This window comes from Patagioenas fasciata, chromosome 33, assembly GCF_037038585.1.
Source record: "Patagioenas fasciata isolate bPatFas1 chromosome 33, bPatFas1.hap1, whole genome shotgun sequence".
In the NCBI taxonomy this organism is placed as follows: domain Eukaryota; kingdom Metazoa; phylum Chordata; class Aves; order Columbiformes; family Columbidae; genus Patagioenas; species Patagioenas fasciata.
The window spans coordinates 1,308,283-1,325,021 of record NC_092552.1 but is presented as its reverse complement, the minus strand read 5'-3'; the positions used below and the strand labels follow the sequence as shown (position 1 = coordinate 1,325,021).

The 16,739-nt window shown below is 61.2% G+C and overlaps 1 protein-coding gene across 2 annotated transcripts in view; it reads right to left on the bottom strand.

Annotated features, from left to right (window-relative positions):
• Positions 1 to 404: 404 nt before the first annotated feature.
• SYMPK (symplekin scaffold protein) overlaps positions 405 to 16,739 on the bottom strand; it is a 36,670-nt gene continuing 20,335 nt past the window's right edge. Inside the window, exons 12-27 of one of the 2 annotated variants that reach the window (XM_065859393.2) lie at positions 15,406 to 15,619; positions 13,397 to 13,547; positions 11,347 to 11,582; positions 9,822 to 9,903; positions 8,237 to 8,350; positions 8,013 to 8,160; positions 7,779 to 7,939; positions 7,595 to 7,703; positions 7,426 to 7,526; positions 7,227 to 7,317; positions 6,424 to 6,525; positions 6,148 to 6,335; positions 3,451 to 3,627; positions 3,269 to 3,355; positions 745 to 966; positions 405 to 667 (exon numbers count right to left, since the gene is read on the bottom strand). In XM_065859393.2, the coding sequence (XP_065715465.2) occupies positions 506 to 667; positions 745 to 966; positions 3,269 to 3,355; positions 3,451 to 3,627; positions 6,148 to 6,335; positions 6,424 to 6,525; positions 7,227 to 7,317; positions 7,426 to 7,526; positions 7,595 to 7,703; positions 7,779 to 7,939; positions 8,013 to 8,160; positions 8,237 to 8,350; positions 9,822 to 9,903; positions 11,347 to 11,582; positions 13,397 to 13,547; positions 15,406 to 15,619 (2,345 nt within the window). In that variant the 3' untranslated portion in view covers positions 405 to 505. Of the gene's footprint in view, positions 668 to 744; positions 967 to 3,268; positions 3,356 to 3,450; positions 3,628 to 4,386; positions 4,543 to 6,147; positions 6,336 to 6,423; positions 6,526 to 7,226; positions 7,318 to 7,425; positions 7,527 to 7,594; positions 7,704 to 7,778; positions 7,940 to 8,012; positions 8,161 to 8,236; positions 8,351 to 9,821; positions 9,904 to 11,346; positions 11,583 to 13,396; positions 13,548 to 15,405; positions 15,620 to 16,739 lie in introns of those variants that run through there. The other variant, XM_071800791.1, reaches the window with a different exon arrangement.

Sequence of the window (16,739 nt, the reverse complement as noted above, 5' to 3'; positions counted from 1 at the left end):
CGCCTCTCGGCACCACCCACTCGACACCACACCTCCGAGGCCACGCCCCCTTGAAGCCACGCCCCATCACCACCACCCCCTCGGAAAACGCCACGCCCCCTCAGCAACACCCACTTGAGACCACGCCCCCACAACACCACACCCTTGAGGTCACGCCCTCCGGCATTGCCCCCCGAGGCCACACCCCCTCGACAACACCTCCCCATCGAAAGCCCCGCCCCCCAGCATCACCCCCTCGAGGCCACGCCCCACTGAAGCCACGCCCCCAGCAATTGAGGCCCAGCCCCTACTCCACCCCCTTGAGGCCCCGGCCACACCCCCAGCCCCGAGGCCCCGCCCCCTGCAGGGCACCCCACTCCCCCCGCTGCACTGGGGTCCCCCCCCAAAGCAGCCACAGCCCCAGAGCTGGTCCAACACCTTTATTGAGCACGGCACCCCAGGTTGGGGGGGCACCCACCGCCCCCCAGCAGCACCCTGGGGTGTGGGGGGCACCCACCATCCCCCCTCAACTGTCTGCCGGCCCTGGGGGGGCATCGGGGACCCCCACCGGGGGCACCTCGGGGCTTTGGGTGCCGGGGGGTGGCGGCTCTGAGGAGGGGGGGCTGCTGGGGGCTGCGTCGGCCGGGGGGGGCCCCGCTGCGGGGGGCTCGGTGCTGGTGGGGGTGTCCTGGAGATGGAAAGGGGGGGTGGGTTAGAAATGCCTCCCCACCCCTAAAAAAAGGGGGCACAAGGGGATGTTCATACCTTTGGGGGGGCAGTGGGGGGGTCCAGGGTGGCGTCTGGGGGGGACCCGGCCCCCCCCGAGCTCTCCTCATCCTCGGGGACGCTGATGAAGATGGGGGGGGGCTCGAGGTCGGAGGGCGCCTCGGAAGTGGGGGGGGCAGCGCTGGGAGCGCCCCCCGGAACTGGGGGTGTCCCCCCCTTCCCCTTCGCCTCCTCCTCGCTCGGCCGCTTTGGGGGCTTCTCCTGGGGGAACAGGGGGGGTGATGGGGGGGCGGACATGGGGGGTATTGGGGACACAGGGGGGGCATTGGGGATGTGGGGTTGGGGGGACACTGGGGACATGCGGGGACATTGGGGGCAGAGGGTTTTGGGAACATTGGGGGACACTGGGGGACATTTGGGACATAGGGTGAGGGGACACTGGGGATGCAGCGGGGGACACTGAGGGACATTGGGGGGACATGGGGTTGGGACAATATTGGGGGACCCTGGGGACATGGGGGACACTGGGGACATGGGGGGACATTGGGGACATGATGACCCCCCCAAAGCCCCTGTGGTGGACACTGGGGACATGGGGGACACTGGGGACATGGGGGGACATTGGGGACATGGTGACCCCCCCAAAACCCCTGTGGTGGACACCGGGGACATGGGGGGACATTGGGGACATGGAGGGACACTGGGGACATGGTGACCCCCCCAAAGCCCCTGGGGTGGACACTGGAGGACACTGTGGCTATGGTGACCCCCCAAAAACCTTGGGGTGGACATTGGGGACATGGCAGGACACTGGGGACACGGTGACCCCCCCAAAACCCCGTTGTGGACATTGGGAACATCGGTGAACATTGAGGACATGGGGGGACACTGGGGACCTCCCCAAAACCCCCTGGGGTGGACACTGGGGTCATGAGGGGACACGGGGGGGACATTGGGGACATGGTGACGCCCCCAAAGCCCCTGTGGTGGACACTGGGGGACACTGGGGACATGGTGACCCCCCTAAAACCCCTGGGATGGACACTGGGGACATGGAGTGACACTGGGGACATGGTAAACCCCCCAAAACCCCCTGCGGTGGACACTGGGGACATGGGGGGACATTGGGGACATGATGGCCCAACCAAAGCCCCTGGGGCGGACATTGGGGACATGGGGGGACATTGGAGACACAGAGAGACATTGGGGACATGGTGAACTCCCCAAAAACCCCAGGATGGACACTGGGGACATGGGGGGACATGGGGGGACATTGGGGACATGATGACCCCCCCAGAGCCCCTGGGGTGGACACTGGGGACATGAAGGGACACGGGGGGGACATTGGGGACATGGTGACCCCCCCAAAACCCCTGTGGTGGACACCGGGGACATGGGGGGACATTGGGGACATGGAGGGACACTGGGGACATGGTGACCCCCCCAAAGCCCCTGGGGTGGACACTGGGGGACACTGTGGCTATGGTGACCCCCCAAAAACCTTGGGGTGGACATTGGGGACATGGCGGGACACTGGGGACACGGTGACCCCCCCAAAACCCCGTTGTGGACATTGGGAACATCGGTGAACATTGAGGACATGGGGGGACACTGGGGACATGGTGACCCCCGCAAAACCCCCTGGGGTGGACACTGGGGACATGAGGGGACACGGGGGGACATTGGGGACATGGTGACGCCCCCAAAGCCCCTGTGGTGGACACTGGGGGACACTGGGGACATAGTGACCCCCCTAAAACCCCTGGGGTGGACGCTGGGGACATGGGGGGACATTGGGGACATGGAGGGACACTGGGGACATGGTAAACCCCCCAAAACCCCCTGCGGTGGACACTGGGGACATGGGGGGACATTGGGGACATGATGGCCCCCCTAAAGCCCCTGGGGCGGACACTGGGGACATGGGGGGACATTGGAGACACAGGGAGACATTGGGGACATGGTGACCTCCCCAAAAACCCCAGGATGGACACTGGGGACATGGGGGGACATGATGACCCCCCCAGAGCCCCTGGGGTGGACACTGGGGACATGGGGGGACACTGGGGACACATTAACCCCCCCAAAACCCCTGGGGTGGACACTGGGGACATGGGGGGACACTGGGGACATGGAGGGACACTGGGGACATGGTGAGCCCCCCAAAAACCCTGGGGTGGACATGGGGGACATGGTGAACCCCCCAAAACCCCCTGGGGTGGACACTGGGGACATGAAGGGACACGGGGGGACATTGGGGACATGGTGACCCCCCCAAAGCCCCTGTGGTGGATACTGGGGACATGGGGGGACACTGGGGACATGGGGGGACATTGTGGACATGGTGACCCCCCAAAACCCCTGGGGTGGACACTGGGGACATGGTGACCCCCCCAAAACCCCTGGGGTGGACACTGGGGACATGGTGATCCCCCTAAAACCCCCTGGGGTGGACACTGTGGACATGGTGACCCCCCAAAACCCCCTGGGGTGGACACCGGGGACATGAAGGGACACGGGGGGACATTGGGGACATGGTGACCCCCCCAAAACCCCCCTGTACCTCCGCGGGGGGGCCCTCGCGGGCGCTGGGCTCGTGGCGCGCGGTGGCCTCCAGGATGGCCATGGTGGACAGCGGGATGTGCGCTTGCTGTGGGGGGGGGACGGGACACCCACAGCGTCATGGGGGGGGTCTGGGGGTGCCATATCCCCCCCCCCAAGGCGGGGTTTATTTGGGGGGGTCACCTGGTGGGGGGTGAGGGCGCGGACGTGGTTCAGAAGCGGCTCGCGAAGCTCCGGGCATTTGTCGAAGACGGCGGCGAGTTGGGGGGGGGGCAACTGCAGGACCACCGGGAACGACTGCGGTTTGGTGCGCTGGCAGCACTTGATGAAGCCTTCCCACACCTTGGGGTACTTCCAGACCTGGGGGGGGCGCGGGGGGGTCAGACAGACGGACATGGGGACAGACAGACAGACACAGGGACGGCCATGGGGACAGACACCCCCCACAAGGGACAGCACTTGGTGGAGTCCCCCCACACCTTGGGGTACTTCCAGACCTTGGGGGGGCGCGGGGGCGTCAGACAGACGGACATGGGGACAGACAGACAGACACAGGGACAGACAGACAGACACAGGGACAGACAGACCCCCCTGGGACAGACAGACAGACACAGGGACAGAGAGACAGACACAGGGACGGCCATGGGGACAGACACCCCCCCAGAGGACAGCACTTGGTGGAGCCCCCCCACACCTTGGGGTACTTCCAGACCTGGGGGGGAGCACACGGGGGGGTCAGACAGACGGACATGGGGACAGACAGACAGACACAGGGACAGACAGACCCCCCTGGGACAGACAGACAGACACAGGGACAGAGAGACAGACACAGGGACGGCCATGGGGACAGACACCCCCACCAAGGGACAGCACGTGATGGATCCCCCCACACCTTGGGGTACTTCCAGACCTGGGGGGGAGCACACGGGGGGGTCAGACAGATGGACATGGGGACAGAGAGACAGACACAGGGACAGACAGACCCCCCTGGGGACAGACAGACAGACACAGGGACGGCCAGACCCCCTTGGGGACAGACACCCCCCACAAGGGACAGCATTTGGTGGAGTCCCCCCACACCTTGGGGCCCTCCCAGATCTGGGGGGGGAACGGGGGGGGTCAGACAGACGGACACAGGGACAGACAGACAGACACAGGGAGAGCCAGACCCCCCTGGGGACAGACAGACAGACACAGGGACAGCCATGGGGACAGACACCCCCACCAAGGGACAGCACGTGATGGATCCCCCCACACCTTGGGGTACTTCCAGACCTGGGGGGGAGCACACGGGGGGGTCAGACAGACGGACATGGGGACAGAGAGACAGACACAGGGACAGACAGACAGACACAGGGACAGACAGATGGCCAGAGAGACATGTGGATGGATGGACGGACGGACAGCCAGACCTGCTCCATGCTGAGGCGCTGCAGGATGTTGGTGACAAAGCCACCCAGATGTGGGTACAATGAGGGTCAGGGACCCCCCAGAGCCACCAAACCCAAACCCAAGGGACACCCAACCCCCTGAGGGACAGACAGACATCCCAACGGAGTGACAGACAAAGGGATGGACAGACAGACAGAGGGATGGATGGACAGACCTGTTTCATGATGAGCTGCTACAAGATGTTGGTGATGAAGCCACCCAGGTGTGGGTACCATGAGGTCTGGGACCCCCCAGAGCCATCAAACCCAAACCCAAGAGACACCCAACCCCCTGCGGGACAGACAGACAAAGGGATGGACAGACAGACAGAGGGATGGATGGACAGACCTGTTTCATGATGAGCTGCTACAAGATGTTGGTGATGAAGCCACCCAGGTTTGGGTACCATGAGGTCTGGGACCCCCCAGAGCCATCAAACCCAAACCCAAGGGACACCCAACCCCCTGAGGGACAGACAGACAGACAAAGGGATGGACAGACAGACAGAGGGATGGACAGACAGACAGAGGGATGGACGGACAGACAGACCTGTTTCATGATGAGCTGCTACAAGATGTTGGTGATGAAGCCACCCAGGTGTGGGTACCATGAGGTCTGGGACCCCCCAGAGCCATCAAACCCAAACCCAAGAGACACCCAACCCCCTGCGGGACAGACAGACAAAGGGATGGACAGACAGACAGAGGGATGGACAGACAGACAGAGGGATGGACAGACAGACAGACCTGTTTCATGATGAGCTGCTACAAGATGTTGGTGATGAAGCCACCCAGGTGTGGGTACCATGAGGTTTGGGACCCCCCAGAGCCACCAAACCCAAGGGACACCCAACCCCCTGAGGGACAGACAGACAGAGGGATGGACAGACAGACAGAGGGATGGACAGACAGACAGAGGGATGGACGGACAGACAGACCTGTTTCATGATGAGGTGCTGCAGGATGTTGGCGATGAAGCCACCCAGGTGTGGGTACCATGAGGTTTGGGACCCCCCAGAGCCACCAAACCCAAGGGACACCCAACCCCCTGAGGGACAGACAGACAAAGGGATGGACAGACAGACAGAGGGATGGATGGACAGACCTGTTTCATGATGAGGTGCTACAAGATGTTGGTGATGAAGCCACCCAGGTGTGGGTACCATGAGGTTTGGGACACCCCAGAGCCACCAAACCCAAGGGACACCCAACCCCCTGAGGGACAGACAGACAAAGGGATGGACAGACAGACAAAGCGATGGACAGACAAAGGGACGGATGGACAAATGGACCTGTTTCATGATGGAGTGCTATAAGATGCTGGCAACAAAGCCACCCAGGCGCGGGTACAACGAGGGTCAGGGACCCCCCAGAGCCACCGAACCCAAACCCAAAGGACCCCCAAGGGACAGACAGACATCTGGACAGGCAGCCAGCCAGACAGACGGACCTGTTTCATGATGAGGCGCTGCAGGATGTTGGTGACGAAGCCGCCGAGGCGCGGGTACATGGCCAGCGCCTGGATGACGGTGCGCATGAGCAGCACGGGGAGCGGGCTGAGCTCCATGAGCTGCTGCAGCACCACCGCCAGCACCTCCGACGTGTACACGTTGCGCTCGGCGAAGCACAGGTTGGTGGCTGTGGGGACGGCGCTGTCACCTCCCCGGTGTCACCGCCGCCCCCCGGGTGTGGCTCGGGGTGTCCCCATTGTCACCTCGTCACCCACCTTTGATGATGGATTTCATGTCGCACTTGGAGGAGTCGATGTTGTGCAGCGCGACCAGAAGCTCGCCCGGGCTCAGCGGGGACACGGCCGAGGAGCCGTCACCTGTGGGGACAGCGGGACATGGTGGCCTTGGGGACAGGGCCTTGTGCCACCTACAGGTGGCCCTGGGGGACTCTGGGGACTTGAAGACACTTCCCAGGAGGTGACATGGACTGTGGCACACCCAAGGATGGCCCCGTGTCCACACTGTGGTCAATGGGACTGTCCCCAGCCATGTCACACCCCAGGATGTCCCCATGTCCCCACAGGGGTCAATGGGACTGTCCCCTGCCATGTCACACCCCAGGGAGGTCTCATGTCACCATGGTGGTCAATGGGACTGTCCCCAGCCATGTCACACCCCAGATGTCCCCACAGGGGTCAATGGGACTGTCCCCAGCCATGTCACACCCCAGGGAGGTCTCATGTCACCATGGTGGTCACTGGGACTGTCCCCAGCCATGTCACATCCCAGGATGTCCCCATGTCCCCACAGGGGTCAATGGGATTGTCCCCAGCCATGTCCCACCCCAGATGTCCCCACAGGGGTCAATGGGACTGTCCCCAGCCATGTCACACGCAGGATGTCCCCACAGGGGTCAATGGGACTGTCCCCAGCCATGTCCCACCCCAGATGTCCCCACAGGGGTCAATGGGACTGTCCCCAGCCATGTCACACCCAGGATGTCCCCACAGTGGTCAATGGGACTGTCCCCAGCCATGTCCCCCCGCGGGATCCCACATGTCCCCATGCTGTCCCCTACCGTGCTGTGTCCCCAGCAGCCGGTTGAAAACCTCCTTGACCACGATGGGGTTGAGCTTGATGAGCTTGGGCAGCGCCTGAATCACCTCTTTCTGCACCCAAAACAGCGGCGCTCAGCACCATTTGGGGACACCCGCGGGGAGGTGACACAGGGACACCCGCGGAGGTGACACGGGGACACCCACGGAGGGGACACCCACCTTCTCCAGCCCGTTGAGGACTGGGATGAGGAACCTCACGTCCGGCAGCCGCTTGTGATAAAGATCCCGGACCCTCTTCACCAGCTCCGGCGAGGGCGGCACTGCCAGGCGGGGGGTGACACGTCACCGCGGGCCACCCCCGCGTCCCCCGTGTCCCCATGTCCCTTACCTTTGTCCGTCAGGCTGTGCAGACACCGCGTCACCAGCGTCTCAGCTCCTTTGGGACAATTCTCCACCAGCAACAGCAGCTCAGGGGAGTTCATCCCCATCCCACGGATCTACGGTACAGCAGCCATTGCCACGGTGGCCACCACAGCCACCGTGTCACCCCAGTGTCCCCTCAGGGCGCTCACCGGGTGCTCGATGACTCGCAGGACGGTGCGTTTGATGTCGGCGATGGCCTCGGTGTACACGGACGCCAGCTCGTGGATCAGCTTGTGGTTGAGCGGCAGCAGCGCCAGGTACAGGTACAGACATTGCTTGATGGTCTCCTCGGTCCACGGCGCCGCCACCTCTGCCGCCAAAGCGTCACCGCAACGGGGACAACTTGGGGTGTCACCCCCCCCATTAACCTTCCCACGACTCACCCGTGTCCTTGTCCGCCCCAAAAAGCACCGAGGGCGGGTTGGGGTGAACCAGGAGCTGTAAATAATTGAAGGCGAACTTCTCGACGTATTCACGCAGCTGGTCCCGCTCGTACATGCGCTTGATGAACTGCAGGGCTTGCTGGCGGACCTTGAGGGGGATACGGTGACACGGTGGGGACACGGGGACAGCGGCGTCCCCGAGGGTGGCGGCAGGACCTACGCACCTTCTCCTTCTCGTGGGAGCTGAGGTCCAGCAGGACGTGCAGGTACTGGAATTGCCGCGATGGGCGCTTGAAGATCAGGTCGCAAAGAGTGGACATGCCCAGGTAGGTTCGGCTCTGCGGGGACAGTGAGGGACGCTTAATGAAATAAAACAAGTGTAGAGTGTTGTAGCGAGGGAAAAAAGCCCAAAATTGGGTCCCCTGGAACCCCCATTTTGATCCCTGAGGTGATTCAGGCGCCATTTTGTCCCTGAGGTGATTCTGGCGCCATTTTGTTCCCTGAGGTGATTCAGGCGCCGCCATTTTGAGGCAGTTTGGGGGTCGCTCTCTTTATCGATAATTCCCACATTAATCACTTTTTGTACATTTTCTTCCATCATATAATGAAATCAAGGCTAAAACTCCCCAATTTGGTGCTCCCGGAGCCACCATTTGGAGCCCTGAGGTGATTCGGGTGCCATTTTGACCCTGGAGTGATTCTGGTGCCATTTTGTCCCTGAGGTGATTCAGGCGCCGCCATTTTGAGGCAGTTTGGGGGTCGCTCTGTTTATCAATAATCCCCACATTAGTCACTTTTTGTACATTTTCTTTCAGTATATAATGAAATCAAAGCTAAAACTCCCCAATTTGGTGCCCCTGGAACCCCCACTTTGATCCCTGAGGTGATTCTGGTGCCATTTTGACCCTGGAGTGATTTTGGGGCCATTTTGTTCCCTGAGGTGATTCAGGCGCCGCCATTTTGAAGCAGTTTGGGGGTCCCTCTGTTTATCAATAATCCCCACATTAGTCACTTTTTGTACATTTTCTTTCAGTATATAATGAAATCAAAGCTAAAACTCCTCAATTTGGTGCCCCTGGATCCCCCATTTTGATCCCTGAGATGATTCTGGCGCCATTTTGTTCCCTGAGGTGATTCAGGCGCCGCCATTTTGAGGTAGTTTGGGGGTCACTCTCTTTATCAATAATCCCCACATTAATCACTTTTTGTACATTTTCTTCCAGTATATAACAAAATCGAGGCTAAAACTCCCCAATTTGGTGCCCCTGGAACCCCTACTTTGATTCCTGACATGATTCTGGCGCCATTTTGACCCTAAGGTGATTCAGGCGCCATTTTGAGCCCTGAGGTGATTTTGGCGCCATTTTGTCCCTGAGGTGATTTTGGTGCCATTTTGACCCTGAGGTGATTCTGGCGCCATTTTGAGCCCTGAGGTGATTTTGGCGCCATTTTGTCCCTGAGGTGATTTTGGCACCATTTTGAGCCCTGAGGTGATTCTGGCGCCATTTTGAGCCCTGAGGTGATTCTGGCGCCATTTTGAACCCCGAGGTGATTCAGGCGCCATTTTGAGCCCTGAGGTGATTCTGGTGCCATTTTGACCCTGAGGTGATTCCGGCGCCATTTTGAGCCCTGAGGTGATTTTGGCGCCATTTTGAGCCCTGAGGTGATTCTGGCGCCATTTTGACCCTGAGGTGATTCAGGCGCCATTTTGAGCCCTGAGGTGATTCCGGCGCCATTTTGACCCTGAGGTCCCTTCCAATCGCTGACGTTCAGCGCCTGGTTTGTCCCCACGTCCCCAGATGTCCTCACCTCGTCCTCGCAGTACTTGCGGATCACCTCCAGCGCGCTCTCGGTGATCAGCGGCGCCTCCAGCACCACCTTGGTGAAGATCCTGCGGGAAAGGGACGTCGTCACGTGGGGATGTCATCATGTGGGGTGTCACCATGTGGGGTGTCACCATGTGGGGACACACACGGGGCAGCCCTGGGGACCATCTGGAGGGACGTTCATGGCCCAAGAACTCAAAGGTTCTCCAGAGCCTCATAGAGTGGCTGGTGTCCCTGGTGTCCCCATTCTGTCCCTGTTGTCCCCATTCCTGGTATCCCCATCCCATCCCTGGTGTCCCCATCCCATCCCTGGTGTCCCCATCCCCTCCCTGGTGTCCCCATCCCATCCTTGGTGACACCATCCCCTCCCTGGTGTCCATCCTTGGTGACACCATCCCATCGCTGGTGTCTCCATCCCCTCCCTGGTGTCCCCATCCCTGGTGTCTCCATCCCATCCCTGGTGTCCCCATCCCCTCCCTGGTGTCCCCATCCCTGGTGTCTCCATCCCCTCCCTGGTGTCCCCATCCCTGGTGTCCCCATCCCCTCCCTGGTGTCCCCATCCCCTCCCTGGTGTCTCCATCCCATCCCTGGTGTCCCCATCCCCTCCCTGGTGTCCCCATCCCTGGTGTCCCCATCCCCTCCCTGGTGTCCCCATCCCCTCCCTGGTGCCTCCATCCCATCCCTGGTGTCCCCATCCCATCCCTGGTGTCCCCATCCCTGGTGTCCCCATCCCATCCCTGGTGTCCCCACCCCTGGTGTCCCCATCCCATCCCTGGTGTCCCCATCCCTGGTGTCTCCATCCCATCCCTGGTGTCCCCATCCCGTCCCTGGTGTCCCCACCCCTGGTGTCCCCACCCCTGGTGTCCCCATCCCCTCCCTGGTGTCCCCATCCCTGGTGTCTCCATCCCATCCCTGGTGTCCCCATCCCATCCCTGGTGTCCCCACCCCTGGTGTCCCCATCCCCTCCCTGGTGTCCCCATCCCTGGTGTCTCCATCCCATCCCTGGCATCCCCATCCCCTCCCTGGTATCCCCATCCCTGATGTCTCCATCCCATCCCTGGTGTCCCCATCCCCTCCCTGGTGTCTCCATCCCATCCCTGGTGTCCCCATCCCTGGTGTCTCCATCCCATCCCTGGTGTCCCCATCCCTGGCGTCCCCATCCCCTCCCTGGTGTCCCCATCCCCTCCCTGGTGTCCCCATCCCATCCCTGGTGTCCCCATCCCTGGTGTCTCCATCCCATCCCTGGTGTCCCCATCCCTGGTGTCTCCATCCCATCCCTGGTGTCTCCATCCCATCCCTGGTGTCCCCATCCCCTCCCTGGTGTCCCCATCCCCTCCCTGGTGTCCCCATCCCATCCATGGTGTCCATCCCTGGTGACACCAGCCCCTCCCTGGTGTCCCCATCCCCTCCCTGGTGTCCCCATCCCATCCATGGTGTCCATCCCTGGTGACACCAGCCCCTCCCTGGTGTCCCCATCCCCTCCCGCTGTCCCCCCCCGTTGTCCCCACCCGTCCTTCTGGTCGGGCTTGTCGTGCAGCCCCCCCAGCAGCCCCACGAGGCACTGGTCGTAGCGGTGCAGGTCGCCGGCGGCGCCGCGCGCCAGGTGCCGGTTGTACTCCTGGAACAGCCAGGCCAGCGCCAGGTCCAGGCGCGACCGCGCGTCCTCCAGCACGAACGCCAGCACCTCGGCCTTGGCGGGGACGTCGAACTGCGTCACCAGCGACGCCAGGATCTTCACGCGGGCCTGGGGGGACACGGCGGACAACGCTGGGGAGGAGCCCGCGCTGACAACGGCGCTGGTGACCCCCTTGGTGAGTGTGCGGCGCTTCCCAGTACATCGGGACTCTCAGGGCCTCCCTGTATCCCCACCAGTGTCCCCAGCACCATGTGACTGCCCCAGTGCGGCCCAGTACAGCGGGTGCCACACTAAAGGGACACCAGTGCCTCCCAGCATCCCCCCCAGTGCCTCCCTGTATCCCCACCAGTGTCCCCAGCACGTGACTGCCCCAGTGCGGCCCAGTACAGCGGGTGCCACACTAAAGGGACACCAGTGCCTCCCAGTGCCTCCCCAATGCCTCCCTGTATCCCCACCAGTGTGCCCAGGAGCATCTGACTGCCCCACTGTGGGGACACCAGTGCCTCCCTGTATCCTCACCAGTGTCCCCAGTTGCATCTGACTGCCCCACTGCAGAGACACCAGTGCCTCCCAGTATCCCCACCAGTGTGCCCAGTTGCATCTGACTGCCCCACTGCAGGGACACCAGTGCCTCCCAGTGCCTCCCAGTATCCTCCCCAGTGCCTCCCTGTATCCCCACCAGTGTCCCCAGCACCATGTGACTGCCCCAGTGCGTCCCAGTACAGCGGGTGCCACACTAAAGGGACACCAGTGCCTCCCAGTGCCTCCCCAATGCCTCCCTGTATCCCCACCAATGCGTCCCAGTACAGCGGGTGCCACACTAAAGGGACACCAGTGCCTCCCCAATGCCTCCCTGTATCCCCACCAATGCGTCCCAGTACAGCGGGTGCCACACTAAAGGGACACCAGTGCCTCCCAGTGCCTCCCCAATGCCTCCCTGTATCCCCACCAATGCGTCCCAGTACAGCGGGTGCCACACTAAAGGGACACCAGTGCCTCCCAGTGCCTCCCCAATGCCTCCCTGTATCCCCACCAATGCGTCCCAGTACAGCGGGTGCCACACTAAAGGGACACCAGTGCCTCCCAGCATCCTCTCCAGTGCCTCCCTGTATCCCCACCAGTGTGCCCAGTAGCATCTGACTGCCCCACTGCGGGGACACCAGTGCCTCCCTGTATCCTCACCAGTGTCCCCAGTAGCATCTGAGTGCCCCACTGTGGGGACACCAGTGCCTCCCAGTGCCTCTCTGTATCCTCACCAGTGTGCTCAGTAGCATCTGACTGCCCCACTGCATCCCAGTACAGCGGGTGCCACACTAAAGGGACACCAGTGCCTCCCAGTGCCTCCCTGTATCCCCACCAGTGTCCCCAGTACCATGTGACTGCCCCAGTGCGTCCCAGTACAGCGGGTGCCACACTGTGGGGACACCAGTGCCTCCCAGCATCCCCCCCAGTGCCTCCCTGTATCCCCACCAGTGTGCCCAGTAGCATCTGACAGCCCCAGTGCGTCCCAGTACAGCGGTTGCCACACTAAAGGGACACCAGTGCCTCCCAGCATCCTCCCTGGTGCCTCCCAGTGTCCCCCCCCAGTGCCTCCCAGTGTCCCCTCTGGTGCCTCCCAGTATCCACCCCAGTGCCTCCCAGCACCCACCCCAGTGCCTCCCAGTGTGCCCTCTGGTGCCTCCCAGTACTGACCCCAGCGCCTCCCAGTGTCCCCCCCGGTGCCTCCCAGTGTCCCCCCCGGTGCCTCCCAGTGTCCCCCCTGGTGCCTCCCAGTGTCCGTCCAGTGCTCCCCAGTACTTCCCAGCCCCACTCAGCTTCCCCTCGAGTCCCTCCAGTGCTCTCAGAGCGCCCCCAGTGCCTCCCAGTGCCCCCCAGTAACCCCCCCCAGCACCTCCCAGTGCCCCCCAGTGCCCTGGGGCTACCTGGGCGGCGCCGCTGGCGGCCACGGCGCGCTCGGCGCGGAGGATGCGCTTGACGGCGCCCAGTTTGAGCTTCTCGATCTGCACGTCGCTCAGCGGCTTCAGCGCGTCGCTCAGGCGGAAAACCTTCTTGCGGCCCCCCGCCCCCGCCAGCCTGGGGGGGACATGGAAAGGGACCCTCAGCACCCGCACCGTCATCGATGCACCCACCCCCCCGATTTAATAAAGCCCCGTGAGTTAATCAACCCCCCACAATGACTCAAATCACCCATTGACTCCAAATCCTCCATTGACTCCAACTCCTCCATTGACTTCAACTCCTCATTGACTCCAACCCCCCCACCTTGACTCCAAACCCCCATTGACTCCAAACCCCACCCATTGACTCCAACTCCCCATTGACTCCAACCCCGCATTGACTCCAAACCCCCATTGACTCTAAACCCCCATTGACTCCAACCCCCCCATTGACTCCAACCCCCCATTGACTCTAAACCCCCATTGACTCCAACTCCCCATTGACTCCAACCCCCCATTGACTCCAACCCCCCATTAACTCTAAACCCCCATTGACTCTAAACCCCCATTGACTCCAACCCCCCATTGACTCTAAATCCTCCCCATTGACTCCAACCCCCCATTAACTCTAAACCCCCATTGACTCTAAACCCCCATTGACTCCAAACCCCCATTGACTCCAAACCCCACCCATTGACTCCAACTCCCCATTGACTCCAACCCCGCATTGACTCCAAACCCCCATTGACTCTAAACCCCCATTGACTCCAACCCCCCCATTGACTCCAACCCCGCATTGACTCCAAACCCCCATTGACTCCAACTCCCCATTGACTCCAACCCCCATTGACTCCAACCCCCCATTAACTCTAAACCCCCATTGACTCTAAACCCCCATTGACTCCAACCCCCCATTGACTCTAAATCCTCCCCATTGACTCCAACCCCCCATTGACTCTAAATCCTACCCATTGACTCCAAACCCCCATTGACTCCAACCCCCCATTGACTCCAACCCCCCATTGACTCCAAACCCCCCACATTGACTCCAACTCCCCATTGACTCCAAACCCCCATTGACTCTAAATCCTCCCCATTGACTCCAAACCCCCATTGACTCCAACCCCCGATTGACTCCAAACCCCCCACATCGACTCCAACTCCCCATTGACTCCAACCCCCCATTGACTCCAACCCCCCATTGACTCCAACCCCCATTGACTCCAAACCCTCATTGACTCCAAACCCCCATTGACTCCAAACCCCCATTGACTCCAAACCCCCCACATCGACTCCAACTCCCCATTGACTCCAACTCCCCATTGACTCCAAACCCCCATTGACTCCAAACCCCCCTCATTGACTCCAAACCCTCATTGACTCCAACCCCCCCACATCGACTCCAACTCCCCATTGACTCCAAACCCCCCTCATTGACTCCAACCCCCCAATGACTCCAAACCCCCATTGACTCCAAATCCTCCCCATTGACTCCAAACCCCCATTGACTCCAACTCCTCATTGACCCCAAACCCCCCACATTGACTCCAACTCCCCAGTGACTCCAACTCCCCATTGACTCCAAACCCCCGTTGACTCCAAACCCCACCCATTGACTCTAACCCCCCAATGACTCCAAACCCCCATTGATTCCAAACCTCACCCATTGGCTCCAACTCCCCATCGACTCCAACTCCCCATTGACTCCAAACCCCCAATGACTCCAAACCCCCCAATGACTCCAAACCCCCCACTGACTCCTTAATCCCAGGTCTAAAACACACCTTAATTACCCACCAGGTGACAGAACCAATTGGCTTTTCAGGGTATGAATTTACCAACAATACTCTGCATAAAATCCCTGTTTCACTCCTCTTTCTGTCCCGCTCGACTCCAACACCCAGACCTGCACAACCCCTTAATCCCGCGCCTAAACCTTGTCTTAATCTCACCCTCTGTGACAGAGCCCGGTTTGGTGGCACATGGGGACTCACCGGGGCTGTGTGGCCGGCATGATGGGCTCGGGGCGGCGTTTGGCCTGGGGGGCCTCCTCTTCGGTGTGTGGGGAGGCCGAAGCCTGGGCCCCCAGCACCGAGATGGCCTGACCCTGGGCCAGGGCCGACAGGCGCCGCCGGATCAGGACGCTCTCGGGCTTGGCGGCCTTCTCCTCGCGGGCCTCCTCCTTCAGCTGCTTCGTCTGCTCCACGCCTGGGAAACCAGGGGGGGTGAGTCAATGGGGGGGGTTGGGGTCAATGGGGAAGGGTTTGGGGTCAACCTTGGGGGGTTTTGGGTCAATGGGGAAGGGTTTAGGTCCATTGGGGTTTATCTTGGGTCAATGGGGGGTGGTTTGGGGTCAACCTTGGGGGGTTTTGGGTCAATGGGGAAGGGTTTAGGTCCATTGGGGGTTATCTTGGGTCAATGGGGGGTCAATGTTGGGGAGTTTTGGGTCAATGGGGAAGGGTTTGGGTCAACTGGGGGTGGTCTTGGGTCAATGGGGGTGGTCTTGGGTCAACGGGGGTGGTTTGGGGTCAATGGGGGTGGTCTTGGGTCAATGGGGAAGGGTTTGGGTCAGTTGGGGGTGGTCTTGGGTCAATGGGGGTGGTCTTGGGTCAATGTTGGGGGTTTTTGGGTCCACGTTGGGAGGATTTGGGTCAATGGAGGGTGGTTCTGGGTCAGTGTTGGGGGGTTCTGGGTCAATGGGGAGGGGTTTGGGGTCAACATTGGGGGGTTTTGGGTCAATGGGGGGGGTTGGGGTCAATGGTGGGGGGTTTGGGGTCAATGGTGGGGAGTTTGGGGTCAATGGGGAAGGGTTTGGGTCAATTGGGGGTGGTCTTGGGTCAATGGGGGTGGTTTGGGGCCAATGTTGGGAGGTTTAGGGTCAACATTGGGAGGTTGTGGGTCAATGTTAGGGGATTTGGGTCAATGGGGAGGGTTTTGGGGTCCACTGGGTGGTTTGGGGTCAACGTTGGGGGATTTGGGTCAATAGGGAGTAGTTCAGGGTCAACGTTGGGGGATTTTGGGTCCACATTGGGAGGTTTTGGGTCAATGGGGTGGGGTTTAGGGTCCATTGTCTGGTTTCAGGTCAATGTTGGGGGGTTTTGGGTCAATGGGGATGGTTTGGGGTCAACGTTGGGAGGTTTTGGGTCAATGGGGGATGGTTTGGGGTCAACATTGGGAGGTTTTGGGTCAATGGGGGATGGTTTGGGGTCAACGTTGGGAGGTTTTGGGTCAATGGGGGATGGTTTGGGGTCAACGTTGGGAGGTTTTGGGTCAATGGGGGATGGTTTGGGGTCAACGTTGGGAGGTTTTGGGTCAATGGGGGATGGTT